The sequence below is a fragment of the Chanodichthys erythropterus genome, chromosome 2, assembly GCF_024489055.1.
Source record: "Chanodichthys erythropterus isolate Z2021 chromosome 2, ASM2448905v1, whole genome shotgun sequence".
NCBI classification, from domain to species: Eukaryota; Metazoa; Chordata; class Actinopteri; order Cypriniformes; family Xenocyprididae; genus Chanodichthys; species Chanodichthys erythropterus.
In genome coordinates this window covers 33,955,624-33,974,793 of record NC_090222.1, presented here as the reverse complement: position 1 = coordinate 33,974,793, position 19,170 = coordinate 33,955,624, and the positions used below count along the sequence as shown (strand labels likewise).

General features: G+C 35.6%; 3 protein-coding genes across 5 annotated transcripts in view; 2 read left to right on the top strand and 1 right to left on the bottom strand.

Moving 5' to 3' along the window:
• ncam3 (neural cell adhesion molecule 3) overlaps positions 1 to 3,688 on the top strand; it is a 13,469-nt gene extending 9,781 nt beyond the window's left edge. For 2 of the 3 annotated variants that reach the window (XM_067410767.1, XM_067410766.1), the window contains exons 14-16: positions 432 to 627; positions 1,591 to 1,716; positions 3,549 to 3,688. In XM_067410767.1, the coding sequence (XP_067266868.1) occupies positions 432 to 627; positions 1,591 to 1,716; positions 3,549 to 3,588 (362 nt within the window). In that variant the 3' untranslated portion in view covers positions 3,589 to 3,688. The remainder of the gene's footprint in view (positions 1 to 431; positions 628 to 1,590; positions 1,717 to 3,548) is intronic. The other variant, XM_067410768.1, reaches the window with a different exon arrangement.
• Positions 2,816 to 10,803, bottom strand: cd22 (cd22 molecule). The gene is made up of 8 exons (XM_067410769.1): positions 10,523 to 10,803; positions 9,328 to 9,693; positions 7,989 to 8,252; positions 6,197 to 6,466; positions 6,001 to 6,088; positions 5,535 to 5,574; positions 5,104 to 5,225; positions 2,816 to 4,812 (listed from the first exon to the last, which is right to left on the bottom strand). The coding sequence occupies exons 1-8, from the start codon at positions 10,560 to 10,562 to the stop codon at positions 4,749 to 4,751; spliced, it is 1,254 nt and encodes a 417-aa protein (XP_067266870.1). The 5' UTR covers positions 10,563 to 10,803; the 3' UTR covers positions 2,816 to 4,748.
• Positions 9,723 to 19,170, top strand: rbm42 (RNA binding motif protein 42). The gene is made up of 10 exons (XM_067410770.1): positions 9,723 to 9,897; positions 13,003 to 13,227; positions 13,754 to 13,821; positions 13,936 to 14,059; positions 16,317 to 16,368; positions 16,490 to 16,556; positions 16,644 to 16,712; positions 17,828 to 17,994; positions 18,110 to 18,268; positions 19,033 to 19,170. The coding sequence occupies exons 3-9, from the start codon at positions 13,766 to 13,768 to the stop codon at positions 18,229 to 18,231; spliced, it is 657 nt and encodes a 218-aa protein (XP_067266871.1). The 5' UTR covers positions 9,723 to 9,897; positions 13,003 to 13,227; positions 13,754 to 13,765; the 3' UTR covers positions 18,232 to 18,268; positions 19,033 to 19,170.

Below are 19,170 nucleotides of genomic sequence, written 5' to 3'. Positions count from 1 at the left end.
GTGCAAAAAGTGAGCCGTACCGAACCGTACCATGCAGTGGAAAGCGCCATATTATATGCTTAGAGGGGTAATTCACCCAAAACTGAAAATTCTGTCATCATTCACTCACCCTCAAGTTGTTCCAAACCTATATGAACTTCTTGGTTCTGTTGAGCACAAAAGAAGATATTTTAAAGAATGTCGGTAACCAAACAGTTGATGGGGCCCATTGACTTCCATAGTATTTTCAATGGGGTCCAGCAACTGTTTGGAACATTCTTCAAAATATCTTCATTTATGTTCAGCAGAAGAAAGAACATCATGCAGATCCTGAATAACTTGAGAGTGAATAAATGATTGAATTTTCATTTTTGGGTGAGCTGTCTCTTTAAACAATCAGTTCACCCTTTTCACTTTTTAGTGAAATGAATTGTTTCCTCTTTCTCTTGCAGTCAGTCAGCCGATGCTGGGGAAAGGTGGTGTGGTGGGCATTGTAATGTTCATCTTCTTGGTGCTGATGGTAGCAGTAGATGCTTTCTGCTGCTACACCAACCACTGCGGCCTGCTTAATTTCCTCGCTCGTAAACTATTTGGACACAAACTGCCAGAGTCTAAAGGGATGGATGAAGAGGCGAATAATTCAAATGGGTAAGATAACTTCATCCTTCCATGTTTATGTTGCAGAGATAGACAATAGGATTGTTCTTTTCTACCATAGTTTTTGTACAAAGAGCCATTGTTTGCACATAATGTTAGATCATAGTGATTGCATATAGGAATGGTTCACCCCATCTCTCCATTTCAAAAGACAATTTCATACAATTTCAATAGCACCATATAGTAAAAAAAAAAAAAAAAGTTAATCTTCAAGACTTGTATATTATATCCCAAGTCTTCTGAATTCATACAATAGCTTTGTGTGAGGAAAAGTCCTCACATCATTTTCATTTTTAGGTGAACTATTCCTGTACGTACAGTACCTATATGCCAAGATGTGCAAAGATTGGCAGAAAAGTATAAATTATTGATAAAAAATAATTAAATTTTATTGTATTACTCACTGTTATGAACTAGAATTGTATGTAATAATGACCAAAATGATGATAATACTCAGCAATATGGTTGACCTAATTAAGGTTATATAAAGGGTTATATAAAGTTTAATGTAATAGTTAAGACAAACTAACAATGAAGAATACAAGAGATTTTTACAAAGATTTTTACAGCCTTTTCAAATCTTGGTTAATGTTAAATTCTATACAGCCTCATTCTCTTTTTAACATTATATTTGTAAAAAAAATGTTCTTATGCATTTCTAACAATATAATTACACATTTTGAACTAACAACCAAGGTTAATGAATGTTAAAATATTTTATATATATGTATGTGTGTGTGCATATATATATATATATATATATATATATATATATATATATATATATATATATATATATATATATATATATATATATATATATATATATATATATATATACACACATATATATATATAGTCCTGTTTTCAAGGTTTGCATTTAGACAGATTTACTGTTTCCTGTGTGTGATTTCACCGCTCTAAGCTTCAGTCCTCCTGTGTCCTTTGATACAGAGACATGAAGCTGAGTGGGCTAACGTTTCCCCGAGGCAGCATCCCAAAACTTCAGGCACCTAGTGGGGCAGTGAATGGTGTTCATTCAGAAGTCACATGTGACAAAGCGCCTCTTACCAAATTCGAGTAGGTGCCAAACTCAAAGGGGTGAATGCAGCTGGGCATCAAAGCTGTCATTCACAAAAAATGGCATGTGGGTTTTGTGTTATGCAACCAGACTTAAAGGAATAGTTCACCCAAAGATAACCATTTTGTCATCATTTACTCATCTTCTACTATGTGTGACTTACTTTAGGGGATGTTAGTCAAAATGTCTGAGCTTATGTCTTCCATACAAGTAAAGTACATGCTGATTTAGGGTACATTTACAAGACAAGAAAACAACTAAATCCGCTGTATTATCCCTGCCATGCCAGTAGTTGGCGATATCACTTTGTAAAGAAACACTACATACCTATAGACTGAATACGTAAAAGAGTACCTCAGGGATGACACATTTTGTAGGCAAAACCCGGAAGCGAGTTAGCATTTTAGGGCTTCCGGTTCCAACGCTGTAAAGTCTATGGGTTTTTTTAAATGGTTTTTGCTAAATCGCCTGAAATAAGGTCTGTGGTTAACAAAGCCTAAATATTTTCACGTTTTGATCTATGACATAAAACACACCAGTTAACCCGCTTGTGATTTTTTGAACCTTTACTGTGTCTTAAAAACGGCGGTTGCTAACAAATTGCTAAAAGGGACTCCTTCCTTTGGCGGGGACTTTAGACGTCATCATAACAAATAGGACATTTGGACAGCATTTCTCATGAAAAACCGGATAAGTATTCATACGCAGCGCAGATCATAATCAGTGAGCATGTTTATAAATAACGTTTATAGTAGTCCGTTTATAGCCTACTGTTAGCTTTTTATATCTGACCACTTTATTTATTTCTTCAAAATGTAGAAATGTTGTTTTAACTTGTAAAGATTATCTTGATAGACAAAACGTGTAAGTGTCATAACCCTTTGTTAAACAGAGCTTATTTTCTGCGATTTTCCAAAAGTCTATGGGAAAAATGCATAGGCTTTCAACCGAGGGAACCCGTGCGCCGCTAACTTCTGGGTTGGCCTACAAAAACACATCATCCCTGAGGTACTCTATATGGAAGCGCATGATGTCACAGTTTTTGTAGTTTACACAGAGACGATAACGGTTCAAAAACGTTCACTTTGAAGCCCGTTTTCAAATGTTTGCATTTTCTGGCCCCCAAAACACACTTGTCGTGTAAATGAACGGCCAAAATGCATAAAACTGTTTAGTTTTTAGTTGAAAACTGTCACGGAATGCACAGAGACAAGAAGGTTAGATCCAAACGCAGCTTTAATCGGGTAATCCAGAAACGTAATCAGACAGGCAAGGGTCAAAATCCACAGATCAGTCCATACAAAACAAAGAAAAACAAACAGTGATTCCAGTGACCATAAACAAAACTTCCATAACAAAAGCAGAAACAAACTAGGTATAAATAGACAGAACACTAATAACATAATACAAGACAGCTGGGTGCAATGAAGTGATAATGAGTCCGGGAAGTGGGTTATGGGAACTGAAGTCCGAGTGGTGAGGTAATGGTCCGGGTGGAGTGCCCTCTGGAGGCTAAGTAGGGCACTCCAACTGGTGATCATGACAGATAACGATCCAAAAAACATGAAAAACCATTAATAAACATCAATGAGTAAATAATCACAGAATTTTTATTTTTTTGGAGAACTATTCCTTTAAGTCGTAATGTAACTTACTCTTAATGCCATTTTTTAAAACCCTTGTCTCACAATTTTTATTCTTTTCTTTACTATCATTTCCCCCTGAAAACATGTATAACAATTCAGCTGCCTCATACACCCAGAAAGCAGCTTTTTGTATTCTTCTGTATCATTTGCACCGTAGAAATAATGATATATTCCCTTTTTTGTAGGAAGAAACCAGAATCTACTGATCCAACAGGAGAGGCGTAGAGGAAGAGATTACACAGGACACAATTTGAATTCACTGAGTGAAGAAATTTCACACAAATCTCGGGACATCCGATTGTGAGCTTAATGGTGAAGTGCATCTTTTTTGTTGTTGTTGCTAAAATACTATATGAAATCCATTTGTAGCCCATGAAGGTTTAAACACTATAGCTCTGTGGTGCTATGAAAACATTGCTGTGTTTGTTTGAGCATCTCGACGGGCCCAACAAAGCAAGACTGGCTCAACCAATAGCATGAGATTTGGGGCGGGACTATCTGTTTGTCCGACCAATGACAGATGGGGGAATGTTTGAGAAACTTGACACACTTGACCCTTTAAGTGATGCAGTCTGGAACAAATATACAAACATCATGAAGACGACTGTTATTCACAGGAACACGCTCGAGTGATTTCGATTAAGCTTGTTATTAAATTGTGATTGTACTACATGTAAAAGTAGGATGTTGAAGAGCATTATGAGTGTGATCTAGCACTGTATACATGACAAATGCTGCGTGAGCTGAATGTACGTTCAGTAGTGAGCAGATAAATGCAGAATGCAGCTCAGTAGGATATGATGTTGACATTTTAAAGTATAAAAGGAATGTCATAATGGGAGCATAATATTTCACCGGCGCATTACTAGTGTTAATTTATTGCGCATCTAACATATGCTTGTAGCTTGTATAAAATCTTGATTAAAGGCGTTTGACATGAGAATGAGTAAATGATGACCGGATTCATTTTTATGTGAACGATAAAAGCTTTTTTAAAGATAAAAAAGAGCCATTTTTAATATAGATATAACTTTGAATTTTATTTGTTTTAACAGTGTTATCTTTTCAAAATCATATATTGTTAGATCAAATACACTATGTATGTTTTTTTTTTTTCTGGTTAAGTGACATTAAATGTGGATGTAAATACAGATGCATGCAAAAAGATGTACATATAGATTTATTGATAATTTTTTACATTCACTGTACATTGTATATATCATTTCTTTAATGCTTTTATACTCATTCTAATGTTTGAACCTATGGTAATTTTGTACTCAATGTAAATTTATTTACTATAGGCATTTGATTCTTTTGAATAAAAAGAGAAAAATATCTACAACACGTGCTTGCTGAAGCTCATTATTCACAGTGCAGTGATTCATTCACTCTTTGTAACTGAGAAGGCTGTAGACCACGGCGTCGGCCTCTTGACTGTTGGAACCTGGTCTATAAAACAATAAAAAACATTGGTCACACTTTAGTTTAGGGTCTAATTTTCACTATTAACTAGTTGCTTATTAGCATGCATATTACTATTGGCTGCTCATGTAAGCAATAAGATACTCGAGGCTGTGCTGTATCGTGAATAAGTCACGGCTGAAGGGCGTTGTAAGGCACGACGCAAAGTGACTTATTCACGATACAGCACTAGCCTCGAGTACCATATTGCTTTTATAAAACGGTTACTTACCACAATACACCATCACCAGGTTAGTGATGAGACATTTTATTCATTACCTGTCTGAGGTTGATGAAGGAAGGTTTAGATCTGCATATATCAGGTTGGTATGGCTTTCTTCAGACTCTGGTGATTTTCTCAGGTTCTCATAGATCTCCTCTGTGACAGTAACTGCAGGTGTCTGATCAAATATAGAACAGTAGATATTTATTAATTTCGATAGTCCATTTTAGAAGTTCTACTAACTATAAGTACTTTGCAACTTACTCATTAATTTGCAGCTACATGTCAACAAGCTCTGTTTAGAGTATTAGTAGACTGTTAAGTTAGGATAAGGCTTCAGGTAAGCAGAATAAGTTGACATGTATTGCAAAGTTATAGTTAGTAGAATATCTAAAGTGGACCATCGGATTAAAGCGTAACCAGATTTACAAGTACAGAAGCTTCATGCTTGTTTACAATCAGATGAATTGTTCATGTGATTTAATACCTGTTTTGTGGGCTGCTTCTTTGGTGTAAACTGTTTCTTCCTGTAAAGATGTGAACAGATTTGCAATATAGCTTTACATGATGTGTTTGTAAACATAACTCAAAATAGCTATGTTTCTGGGACTTATTTGCCTTAAGATCCAATTAAAAGTACTATTAGTTGTTGATAATTCAAAATGATCAGAATACTAGTCACAAGATTAAGAAACAATGATTGATGTAAATCGATTATTATTAGCTACTAGTGCAAAACGTTGCATAAGATGATTGCATGCTTGTCTGCAACACTGAATAACGTAATCAGAACAATGCAAGACTGAACTCAGTAAATGGTGATGGGAAGTGATGATCAAGGGCTTGTGTAACATATAGTGTCGTTACCACAAAGTACAAACTCATGCAATCACATTTAACACATATGAACTGCATGTTCTCTCAGCATTTCAACATGCTGTTCATCCACTCACCTTATATTGAGACCAAACAGGACTAACAGTACAGCTATTACAAAGAAAAGCAAAGCTGTTGCAGACAGCAAGAAATGTCGATTAGGCCCTGTAGAAACAAACAAAAAGAGGGTAAATTACTGCAAAATATTAAGTAAGCATTAAGCTATAGTGTTCCATTCCAAATACAACCTAAGAAATATTCCCTATAGCCTACCTTCGACTTTCAGTGCTACGATCGTAGAGTTTTGAGAACCCATGTCATTTTTGGCCATGCAGAAGTACTGTCCATCATCCTTCTGACTGGCAGCTTTGATGGAGAATTCACAATCAAATCCTATAGAAGAGATGTTCGCATCTCGGATCCTAAACCAAGTGTAGTTTGTCACTGCAGGATTGGCATTGCTCTTACAGATCAGAGTCAGTGAGTTTCCTTGTTCTATCTTTCCAGATGTCAAAATGGTTATTTCAACATTCTTTGGACTATCTGTGGGGAGAAGCAACAGGATTGGTATTTGTAAGAGAACCTTGAAATATTTGTATGTAATAGTGCAGTTGAAATGAGATGTTGCCTTATATGTTACTGTGGGTTAGCGAAATCTCTTGAAACTGTCAAGCTTCCTCATTTTTTATAAATCCATGTTTAATATGGAAACAGGTCAGTAGCAGTTGCTGTGTTCCCAAACCTAGCAAGCTGCCTAAAAGGCTGCAATGGAACCTCCTAAGTGACTGAAGATATTAGGTGTGTTTGACTTGAAGCGGCGCTGCGCAGACTGACCGGTGTATGACATCAAAGTATTGCGAGAGAGATTCTAAAGCATACAGAGCCGTTTGCTGTCTAATCGCTCTTGTGGTACTTTGATGTCAAATACCCATACACCCCACCTCTCTTGGAAGGTCCAGGAGTTTCCCACATATTGATACTGGCTCCCTGTCACCCACAAATTATATACAATATCCTGGAAATCAAGCGGACGAGAGAGAGAAAGCCTGTTTCAGCCTGGTATTAAGATGCGCTTTCGGTGAACTGATCACAAGTGGTCAGCCAAGACGCATTACTGTTACACCTGGTATTATCGTAAGTTTCAAATGCGTTTTCAGTGACCACTTGTGGTTGGATTTTGCGGAGATCCTCGCCTTATTTTCGTCACTCAACTACATCACATACCATTCAGTCTGAGCAGCGCAGGGTTGCCAAGTTTTCAAAACAAAACCCGTCCAATTACTACTCAAAACTCACGTTTCGTGGGGTCACCCAGTAAAAATAGCATTCCTGGGGGTAAAATTAGCATTTTTGACAGGGTTCCCATGGTAAAATTTGCATTCCAGGCGCTACATATCATGTTATGTGGGGTCGCTTCAACCCGCGGACATGAAAATCAACCTGCGGCAACAGTGTTAAAGTAGCCCAATTCTGCAGGAACACCGAGGACTTGGCAACACTGGCGCAGCGCCGCTTCAACTCAAACACACCTTCTATTTTGGTGTTTGTAATGAGCGATGACGTATTTTGTGGACGGAGCCATAAAATAATAAAATATATCCCCCAATATTTTGACAATTTCAAGTTTATGTTCTGCAGTTCTGATTTTTTTTTTTTTTTAAACTCATAATTGAGAGGAAAAAGTCAGAATTGTTAGATTACAAATTTTATAGATTTAAATGTTTTCTATGTAAAAAGTTAGAGCTTTTATTATTTTATGCTGTAACTGTTGGGCTAATACATTATGTCCCCGAACTGTATGTGAATATTATGGAGATCGATTGTTTACATCAAATTCATACTTTAATAGGCTAATTGTCACGTTTCACCAGTCTGTCCAGGGCATCGTCGACGACGGTATTTAGTAATTTCTTTCTTTCTTTTTTATCTTACTGACCTCAAACTTGTATGTTCGGCACAATCTATGCATCAGGAGTGTGATGCCTTAAAATACTGCCTACTTAGGCAGCTTACTACGTTTTTAAATGTGCTTTAAATAACAGCCTTAGGATAAATGCAAACATACATCTCACATCAAGCAATATTTCATCTGCTGAACTTGGGCTGTTCTTCAGACCACAGGAGTAGTTGCCAAAATCTTTGTGAGAGACAGAAGAGATTCGGAGCACATTCTCAGTGGCTTGTGGAAGCAGAAGTTGGTTTTTAAACCAGGCAAACGGCCCTTGTTCCGGGGTACAGTTTTCTGTGCTGCATCTCAATGTCACATGGTCTCCTTCATGGATGCGTCCCTTCATCTTTTGTGTTGTCACTGTTACTCTAAAAGGTAGAACTGTTAAAAGTGGTAGATTAATGAAATGTAATCAGAAACTGGTTTAAAAAGACAATGAATGGTCAACCCGATCTCACGGCAATTCGTACGTATTTTACGAGGTGGCTAAATCGTATGAATTCATACGACCTCACTCGTACTAATTCATACGTTTTTTGCTAAATCGTATGTATTTTACGAGTTGACAAATTCGTATGAATTCATACGAATGACCTACCCCAAACCCCGCCCCTAAACCTAACCGTCACTGGGGTTTAGACAAATCGTACGAATTCGCACGAGTGAGGTCGTATGAATTTATACGAAATAGCCACCTCGTAGAATAAGTACGAATTGGTCGTGAGATAGCGTTGGAATGGTCACCAGTGCTAAACCAGCGTCAGATTCCATCCTGGTCTATGATGGTGGACCAGCAGAACTGATATTGTTCATGAAACTGGTTTGACCAACATAGTCCTTCAGATTGAAGCTGGTTGACCAAGGAAATATGGATAGTTAAAGGATTAGTTTACCCAACAATGAAATTTCTGTCATCATTTACACACCTTCATGTCCTTCCAAACAAGTATAACTTTTATTCCTCTTCATGACACAACTGAAGATATTTTTGATGAAATCTGAGAGCTTTCTGCCCCTCCATTGACAGCTAAACAACTACTACTTTCAAGGCCCGGAAAGCTGTAAAGACATCATAAAAGTAATCCATGTTTATCCTAAAAGAAATCAATGGTTTATACTCAATTTTATGAAACACTGCTCTTGTGAACGCATGTTGGAGATTAATGTTTTGTAAAAAAAGAGGTATATATATATATATATATATATATATATATATATATATATATATATATATATATATACCTCAGATTTCCTTTAAAAATCTTCATTTGTGTTCTGAATATGAACAAATCTCTTACGCGTTTGACATGAGGGTGAGTAATTAATGACAGAATTTTCATTTTTAGTGAACTAAAGCTAATGGTACACCAGCACGCATCCAAAACACAACATATGCTGGTGAGTTTACAACAGTCTGAGTTTTTCATGTGTCATAAAAATTTGGTCTTTCATTTACCTGCTATGTTGAGGTATATGCCACCTGATCCAGTCATTTTTCCAAGATTTGTTTCAAAACGAAAGAAATATTTTCCAATGTCACTTTTTGAGACATTGTGTAATTGCAAGGAGCAGTTTTTGCCTTGGTTTGCATACACTGTTCTGTTTTTGTACAGTTGGTCAATCTCTTCCGCCTCTGAGTGATGGACAGATATTCCCTGCTGTGATCCGTCTTGTTTCTGATGTTCTTCTGGTCTGAACCATTTTGTAGTTTTAATTGTGTGATAAGATGGATAATCAAATGAGCAGGTGAAATCCACAGATGATCTTTCAAAAACACATATGGAACAAGGTTTGTATGAAACTGACCATGAAGCCAGAGCAGCTGAAACACACAAAAAATGTTTGTTAAGGCTCCAGGAAATTATCATTTCTCTGATTCTAATCATTTCTCCAGATGATTCTAACAGACTATCAATGACCGGATCTGACCAAAAAGTGCAGCAGCAAACAATGGTTCTAAACCAAGGGGCCTCAGCAGTCAGCACACTTCCAAGGGATTCACAAATATGGCGTAAAATGATTTAAAGTAAGACAAATGTTTATAATCTTTATATGCTAAAATAGCTAAAAAGATAAAAAATAAAAAAGAAGACATTTTTCTTATTTTAATTTGTTCTTTCAACAAATGTATTTTTTTAAGACCCAGTGTTCCATGGGCTTGGGATGGTAAACCTGGATGCTATGAGGGTGTTTTAAAGGAATAATAATTAAAAAGAATTTAAAGTCATGGAAATTTGGAGAATGTTTTTTATTTTATTTTTTGTTTTGTTATGTCAAGCTTTAAAATATTTTATTGGGCAGAAGCACTTAATCATGAATGACTGGAAATGTCATGTAAATTCTTTAATCATAAAAAGTGTGAACCCTGAAATTAATTATTTTAATTTTAATTAATTTTATTTATTTATCATTATTTTTTATATATATTTCAATATACCCCCCCCCCCCCACACACACACACACACACACACACACACACCTCCTAGTTTATGTAAATAAAAAACTTTCATAAAGGCAGCTTTGTCATTACAGCAGAAACAGAAATACAGCAAATTTTGTCTTCAAGTCAATAAATTTCAGAATAGACACTATTACTGAATAATATTATCAACAAATAAAAAAAAAAATACTCAAATAAAACAGAAACTCACCTGATAGAGACAGCTGCAGTAATATGCTGATGAAAAACATGTTTTGTCCCTTTAGAGGTTTTGTCTAAGAAATCACTTGTTTCTTTAGATGCTTCAGTATGCTTCAGTATTTCCCCATGACAGGCCTAATATAAGCTTGCACGTTGCATCAATAAACGGATATCCTTGTTCCATTTTGAAAACTTACTTAAATCAGTGCTTGTAATTTAGTTATGTTATTTTATGCTTAAATTATAAGAACATATGGCTAGATTTGAAGCATTGGGGGGCAGAGCACATGTTTATAATATTTCTTTAGTGAAACAGTTTCTGCTGATGATTTTTACCAAAAAGGAACCCAAACAGGAAATGTCATGCTGATGATGCAAGAAATTAATAAGCGTGCAAGAGGAGGTTGAAGTCAGTGAAAGTTATTCTCACAGATTTTCCCAGTTTCTTCTCTTTGAAAAGAGGGGAAGTAGCTGCATGTGCCACAACTGCTACATAGAAGATAGCACGGAATCTCCAGAAAAAGAAAAAAAACTGTAATTAATATGAGACCACTTGAGGATGTAGTATAAATGCTCTGGTGAACGTTTGTGACTGTCAGCATATCTTAAAGGATTAGTCCACTTTCAAATAAACTTTTCCTGATAATTTACTCACCCCCATGTCATCCAAGATGTTCATGTCTTTCTTTCTTCAGTCGAAAAGAAATTAAGATTTTTGATGAAAACATTCCAGGATTATTCTCCTTATAGTGGACTTCAATGGCCTCCAGATGGTTGAAGGTCAAAATTATAGTTTCAGTGCAGCTTCAAAGGGCTTTAAACGATACCAGGCGAGGAATAAGGGTCTTATCTAGTGAAACGATCGGTCATTTTCGGAAAAAAAAACCCCAACTGTATATGCTTTATAAACACAAATTATCATCTTGCACGTGCTTCCGCTTTCCGCATTCTTCAAAAAGTTTACACTGTATGTCCTACGCCTTCCCTATTCTACTTACGGAAAAAAAACTAAACTGGCGCCGCGTTCCTTCCGTAAGTTGAATAGGGAAGGTGTACGTAGGACATACGGCGTAAGCTTTTTGAAGAATACAGAAAGCGGAAGCACTTGTGAGGTGATCATTTGTGTTTATAAAGCATATACAGTTGTATTTTTTTTTTAAAATGACAGCTCGTTTCGCTAGATAAGACCCTTATTCCTCGTCTGGTATCGTTTAAAGACCTTTGAAGCTGCACTGAAACTGTAATTTTGACCTTCAACCGTCTGGAGGCCATTGAAGACCACTATAAGGAGAAAAATCCTGGAATGTTTTCATCAAAAATCTTAATTTCTTTTTGACTGAAGAAGGAAAGACATGAACATCTTGGATGACATGGGGTGATTAATTAGGGTCCGTGTAGGGTTCGTTTTTTTGATTTAATAATGAAATCAGAAAATGAAAAACGGCACCTTATTCGTTTGTCATTTTTTTCAAACAAAACGAAAAACAAGAATTCGGCTTGATTTTTCATTTTTCTTTCAGGGGGTAGAAAATGAACAAAAAACTGAGTATTTGATCTCAACATGTGGGCGGGAATGAAACGTCCCTTTCCGCTGATTGGTCAACCAAACATTAAACTGTGCCGTCATCAGTTCTTCCGCTGTTCAGAGCAGCAGAATAATAGTCCTTCGCTGCGATGGACTTAATGCGTTTATTGCAACTATATAATCACTTTTAAATTTACATTTAATCTTAATCTCTATCTCTTGATCTCTATCTCTCAAACAGCCAGATAAGACGAATGACTTGAGACACAAATCGAGGCAGAGCCTATAGACAAGGCTTTCTTCTGTGTGTCCATAAAAACGCGTGTTTAGCTCAGAAATAGGTTATTATAATCATTATACCTCAGAAATAACAATTTACTTCGCACCTGCACTCACAACTACCTAATAGCCAACACCTTTTACACACTGCCTGTTGAAGTTCACTATAAGGAGAATAATCCTGGAATGTTTTCATCAAAAATCTTAATTTATTTTCGACTGAAGAAAGAAAGACATGAACATCTTGGATGACATGGGGTGATTAATTATCAGGAAATGTTTATTTGAAAGTGGACTAATCCTTTAACTCATCTGTAGCCTACGGTTTTTGTGGTGTTTAGGCTCAAAGGTATGTAGTGGCGCTAGTCTGTAGCGCCCCCTGTTGTCAATGCATAAGCCTCACTAAATTCTCAAGATGCTCATCATGTAAACACGAACAGTGAAATTAACCAAATTAATTAAGCTTTTTTCACTCAAATATTATTAAAAGTTCATTGTACTTAATAGAAAAGAGTGAACTGAACCCAACAAATTTGGCCTAGAGTAAGATAAGCGGATGAGCGCAGTTCTAGTTTCTAACAAGCTTTGCCTCAGAGTGCATACGAAAAATAAATGTCTTTTTCCACAAGATTAATATACGCAGAGAAGTTTTAAAGTTTAATCTTCTGTTGTGTTGGGATTTACAGTGGACAAATGTATGGGGAATAGTAGTGACTGAGGGACGATTTCGGACACAGCCATGATCTCATTTTCCTGCGCGCTGCGCCGAGGAAGGACCGAATGACTCTTATGACGCAATTCCTCTGCGCCCAGACAAGCGGTGTCGTTGAGGAAAACAAATGATCCAGATCCGTTCATCTGTTTTATTATTTTATTCCTGCATTTCTTCATAAGGACAGATTTCACGGCGAGTATGTATTTAGTTGAGAATAGTTGACTTCAGCAGAGCTTTAGATAAAGTTTATATCAGTTTAGAGCCTTAAAACCGAATCATGTGGCATCTGAACATTATTGCTCAAATAATTTAATCGATTTAAACAGTATTTCTGCTTTATTCCTGTAAACTGGACTGTTAAGGTCAATTTACCACAGATGGTGTCTAATTGATTTGTTTACGCTTCTTGAACTCCGTTCTTATTTGTTTTCTTTTCAAGAGACACACTGGTCGTGTCTCAACTTAGTGTACTGCCTAGTTAGACAGACTTTTAAGGGCGTGCAGCATGTTTGAAGTGCATGGGTTTGCATCTTTGTAAGCATCATAGCAGTTTGCAGCATTTTTGGGCATCAAAGGTGCATTGGAAAAAAAGTTTGATCCCCAAAAATGATAGACAGACAGCTTGCTGTGTTTTGAGACTCAGATATTAATTTATTGATTTGTTTACTGAGGTTTTACTGTTTTTTTGTTGTTGTTGTTGTTGTTGTTGTTGCTTTTTGCAGAAGACGCTCAATATGGCGTTAAAATCTGGAGAAGAGCGCCTGAAGGAGATGGAGGCAGAGATGGCGCTGTGAGTTCTTCACTTTTCACTCATGTTCAGTTCCAGATGTTTATTTGTGTGTTTGGAGTGTGTGAAATAAGGCATTTCTGACTTTTATGTATGCTGATGTTGCTTCTCCTGTAGGTTCGAGCAGGAGGTGTTGGGAGGACCTGTGGCACCTACAGTGGTTGAAGCTGTTCCAGTCGCTCTGGCAATGCCAGCCGTACCCATTGTCAGGCCCATCATTGGTACAAACACCTACCGAGAGGTATTAATTACTTATTTAAAAAATCTAATATTTTACATTGTATATTTTTGTATGCAGGGGTTCAAACGACTAATAGTGAAAATGCTTTTGCATAATTTTTGTGATTGACTAATTTATTTTTTAATTTCAAACTATTTTATTACATATTATTATAAGTGAAAAGTTTAATAAAAAAAGTAAAACATTAAAATATATATTTAAAATAAAAATCCTACAATTTTTCATTTCTTTATTTTCATATTTTCAATGTGGTTATATATATACACTACCATTCAAAAGTTTGGGAACGGTAAGATTTTTAATGTTTTTAAAAGAAGTTTTGTCTGCTCACCAAGGCTGCATTTATTTAATTAAAAATACAGTAAAAATTGTAATATTGTGAAATATTATTACAATTTACATGAAGTGTTTTCTATTTGAATATATTTTACGAAGTAATTTATTCTTGTGATGCAAAGCTGAATTTTCAGCGTCATTACTCCAGTCTTCAGTCACATGATCCTTCAGAAATCATTCTAATATGCAGATTTGCTGCTCAATAAACATTTCTGATTATTATTAATGTTGAAAACAGTTGTGTACTTTTTTTCAGGATTCCTTGATGAATAGAAAGTTCAAAAGAGCAGCATTTATCTGAAATACAAAGCTTCTGTAGCATTATACACTACCTTCAAAAGTTTGGGGTCAGTAAGAATTTTTATTTTTTTGGAAATAAATTAAATAAATTAATACTTTTATTCAGCAAGGATGCATTAAATCGATCAAAAGTGATGGTAAAAACATTTATAATTTTACAAAAGATTATATTTCAAATAAATGCTGTTCTTTTGAACTTTCTATTCATCAAAGAATCCTGAAAAAAAAATTTGTACACAAATAATTTTAAACAATAAATGTTTCTTGAGCAGCAAATCAGCATATTAGAATGATTTCTGAAGGATCATGTGACACTGAAGACTGGAGTAATGATGCTGAAAATTTAAAAAGTTATTTTAAATTATAATAATAAATCACAATATTACTGTATTTTTATTTAAATAATTGCAGCCTTGGTGAGCAAATGAAACTTCTTTTAAAAACATTAAAAATCTTACCGACCCAACGGTAGTGTGTGTGTGTATATATACAGTACAGTCCAAAAGTTTGGAACCACTAAGATTTTTAATGTTTTTAAAAGAATTTTCGTCTGCTCACCAAGGCTACATTTATTTAATTAAAAATAAAGTAAAAAACAGTAATATTGTGAAATATTATTACAATTTAAAATAACTGTTTTCTATTTGAATATATTTCACAAAGTAATTTATTCCTGTGATGCAAAGCTGAATTTTCAGCATCATTACTCCAGTCTTCAGTGTCACATGATCCTTCAGAAATCATAATATGCTGATCTGCTGCTCAAGAAACATTTAATGTGTACAAAATATTTGTGTACAATATTTTTTTTCAGGATTATTTGATGAATAGAAAGTTCAAAAGAACAGTGTTTATCTGAAATCTAATCTTTTGTAACATTATAAATGTCTTTACTGCCACTTTTGATTGATTTAATGCATTCTTGCTGAATAAAAGTATTCATTTCTTTAATTTCTTTTCAAAAAAATAAAAATAAAAATTCTTACTGACCCCAAACTTCTGAACGGTAGTGTATAATGCCACAGAAGCTTTGTATTTCAGATAAATGCTGTTCTTTTGAACTTCCTATTCATCAAGGAATCCTGAAAAAAAAAAAAAAGTACACAACTGTTTTCAACATTGAAAATAATCATAAATGTTTATTGAGCAGCAAATCAGCATATTAGAATGATTTGTGAAGGATCGTGTGACACTGAAGACTGGAGTAATGATGCTGAAAATTCAGCTTTGCATCACAGGAATAAATTACTTTGTCAAATTTATTTAAATAGTACACAGTTATTTTAAATTGTAATAATATTTCACAATATTACTGTTTTTTACTGTATTTTTAATTAAATAAATGTAGCCTTGGTGAGCAGACAAAACTTCTTTTAAAAACATTAAACATCTTAGTGGTTCCAAACTTTTGGACTGTACTGTATATATATATATATATATTATATATATATATATATATATATATATATATATATATATATATATATATATATAATATATTATTGTACACACACACGATTATGGTTATTTGTTTGAATGATTGAATGAATGAATGGTTTATGAATGAGTTTTATATAGCACTTTACAATCATGTCAGTGGTCTCTCCTCAACCACCACCAGTGTGCCCCATCCACTTGGATGATGCGACGGCAGTCACATTACAACGGCGCCGGTTCGCTCACCACACACCAGCTATAGGTGTAGAGGAGAGAGAGTAACCATAAAAACATTAATTTTCTTTTCTTTAAACATTCATCAATTTAAACTAGTCTTTTGTATTTATTTTTTGCTAGGTCCAGCAGAGTTTGGAGGCAAGAGCTGCCACTTTAGTTGGTCCGCCACCTACATTTGTTGGTCCTGGTACAACAATTTCACACTCTTATTATACAGTTGCAGTCAAAGTCCTATATAGAAATCGGCTGACAATCATCTGATATTTATTTGTAGCTATGCCGGCAGTAGCGCCTCCTCCAATGATGCGTCCAGCATTTGTCCCACACGTCTTACAGAGACCAGGTAATCAGGATTCCCGTTATTATTATTATTATTATTATTATTGTTGTGTGTGAATATCTATCTATCTATCTATCTATCTATAAATATATATATATCGCTGGGCAATATGTAAAAAAAATCATAATTCGATATTTTTTGGCTTAATGGCGATATGTGATATATTTCAGCATTTTCTATTTTTTTTTAATTTGGAATAAAAAAAAATATATAATATATTTATTTTGTAAAAAAAAAAAAAAAAAAAAAAAAAAAGTTATTTCACATCCTGCCCAGTGTTGTCCTACAAACAATGTTCATTTTGAAGGCTATGAAAACAAATAAAGTGAATGTAACCATGTAAGCTGTGCTATATATTATGTGCAAAATCACATTACTTTCTAATATTTCTAATATGCATGCACACGTGGTGGTGCTCATTCACTGAAATCTGTGAAGTTTTAAAGGCTCGACCACTTCTGACAGCAAAATGGAAATACTTTCATGACTTTCTTACATTTACATGGGGAATATACCTGTGAAATATAAGTTATGCACTGAGGAAAACATCACATAGCAAATATCAAACGCATTAAACAGTGCAATTATCTGTCACAGCATCTGACAAGGCAAGCCGCTGAAAACTATTATTTATTTTTGAAGTTATTTTGAAGCCCTTAAAGGGTTAGTTCACCCTAAAATGAAAATTCTGTCATTAATTACTCACCCTCATGTCGTTCCAAGACTTACATTCATCTTCGGAGCATAAGTTAAGATGTTTTGATGAAACCCGACAGCTCTCTGACCCCTCCATTGACAGCAATTTAATTACCACTTTCAAGACCCAGAAAGGTAGGAAAGACAATGTTATGTTCCGAAGATGAATTAAGGACTTACAGGTTTAGAACGACAGGGTGAGTAATTAATGACAGAATTTTCATTTTTGGGTGAACTAATCCTTTAATATAAAGCATCTCTCATATTTAGGACAAATTGTATAATGCACTTTCCCTACAGCAGCTCACTCTGTGTTCTCCGCTACGTTTCAGATATGCTTATAATATCAGGCTACTGTATGAATTGATTATAAAGGGTTTATCATTTATAACTATATATATATTGCTATATTTTTTTCCCAGTGGGTCAGAGAATGCCAGTAATGCGTGGTCCACCTCCTCAGGGCATGATAGCACCTCCTCTTCCCAGACCTCCACCTCCTCCACCCATGATGATGGCTCCACCTATGCCAGGACCTCCTCAGCCCCAAATGGGTCCAGTCGGACCACCCATGGGGCCCATGCCACAAGTGGGTATTTTCTGAATTGTAATCAGCTGTCAGGGTATTTTTAAGGTTGCCTTGTAGTTGTACTGTAAAAATGGAAATGTCTATATCACAAATGTTTTTTCTCAATTAATGGCAGGTTGGAGGCATGAACTCTATGTCTCCGGCACCACCGCGGCCTATGGCTCAAGGCCCTGCGAAGATCACTCCCAGTGTTATACAGGCGGCCCCCACTGTTTACACAGCACCCCCTGCTCCTAAGAGAATTGACTACAAGAGCCAGAAACAAGCACGCATGGTAATGAATCAACACACACTCGACTGTCCTATTTCACAAAAAGTCCATATGCTAGTTTCACTGATTTGCCTGAAAGTTCAGTGCTGACATTTGATGTAAATCACACTCATAAGGTGTAATTTCTAGCTGATGAAATATTTTAGACATGAGCATGAGTAGAAAAAATATATATCCACTATAAAAAAAAAAAAGTATGTGAGACTAAAGTCCCCCTGCAGTCAATAAGTTAACCCTTAAAACTCATCTTTGATAATCAAAATTACATATTTAAATGTTTTTGTATGTTTTCTGTGAAAATAATTTCTTCATACCTTAAAATAGCTTGAATGTAACTACACACCCTAGCTTCATTCAGTATTCGTGGAAACATAAATATGCAATTAGTCTCTGCCTCCACTCAATCACACCAGCTGATTCACTCGCTCAATGTAGTAAACGCTACACAATGGCAAGTGGCATGTGTATCACATACACATGATAAAACAAGCCATTCTTCCTTTTTTCTTTCTGCATGTGTTTTTGTGCCCATGCACATGGAAATTGTGTTTTCCATGCCTGGATAAGCCATGGAAATTCATTGGTCACGTGGTTTGGGAACTCTGTAGGACCTATTTACTGTTTCCGCGGCATCTATTTTGACATTTAATATCAAAGCACCACACGATTCATAATAAAAACTAGTAAGTGAGAAATTTAAATCCCCTTGTGTTTCCTATATAATGCTTTCCTGATTATCTAAACCTTCTCTCGGCTCATTTTCTCAGGAGGAGTTGTCAGCATTGGTGGCGGAGCAGCAGGCTGCAGTCATGGCAGCTGGGCTCCTGGAATCAAAGAAGGAGGCGGTCACTGATGACAGCAAGATCGGCCCGAGCATGCCAGAGCCTGAGCCTACACATGTGGAG

Excerpts from the sequence above, each read along its gene's own strand:
- cd22 (XM_067410769.1), bottom strand. The coding sequence starts at position 10,562 with ATGTTTTTCATCAGCATATTACTGCAGCTGTCTCTATCAG. Across the intron at positions 9,694-10,522 it reads ACTGCAGCTGTCTCTATCAG|CTGCTCTGGCTTCATGGTCA; the intron begins GTGAGTTTCTGT and ends TGTGTGTTTCAG. Across the intron at positions 8,253-9,327 it reads CATATACCTCAACATAGCAG|TTCTACCTTTTAGAGTAACA; the intron begins GTAAATGAAAGA and ends CACTTTTAACAG.
- rbm42 (XM_067410770.1), top strand. The coding sequence starts at position 13,766 with ATGGCGTTAAAATCTGGAGAAGAGCGCCTGAAGGAGATGGAGGCAGAG. Across the intron at positions 16,557-16,643 it reads ACCTACATTTGTTGGTCCTG|CTATGCCGGCAGTAGCGCCT; the intron begins GTACAACAATTT and ends ATTTATTTGTAG. Across the intron at positions 17,995-18,109 it reads CCATGGGGCCCATGCCACAA|GTTGGAGGCATGAACTCTAT; the intron begins GTGGGTATTTTC and ends AATTAATGGCAG.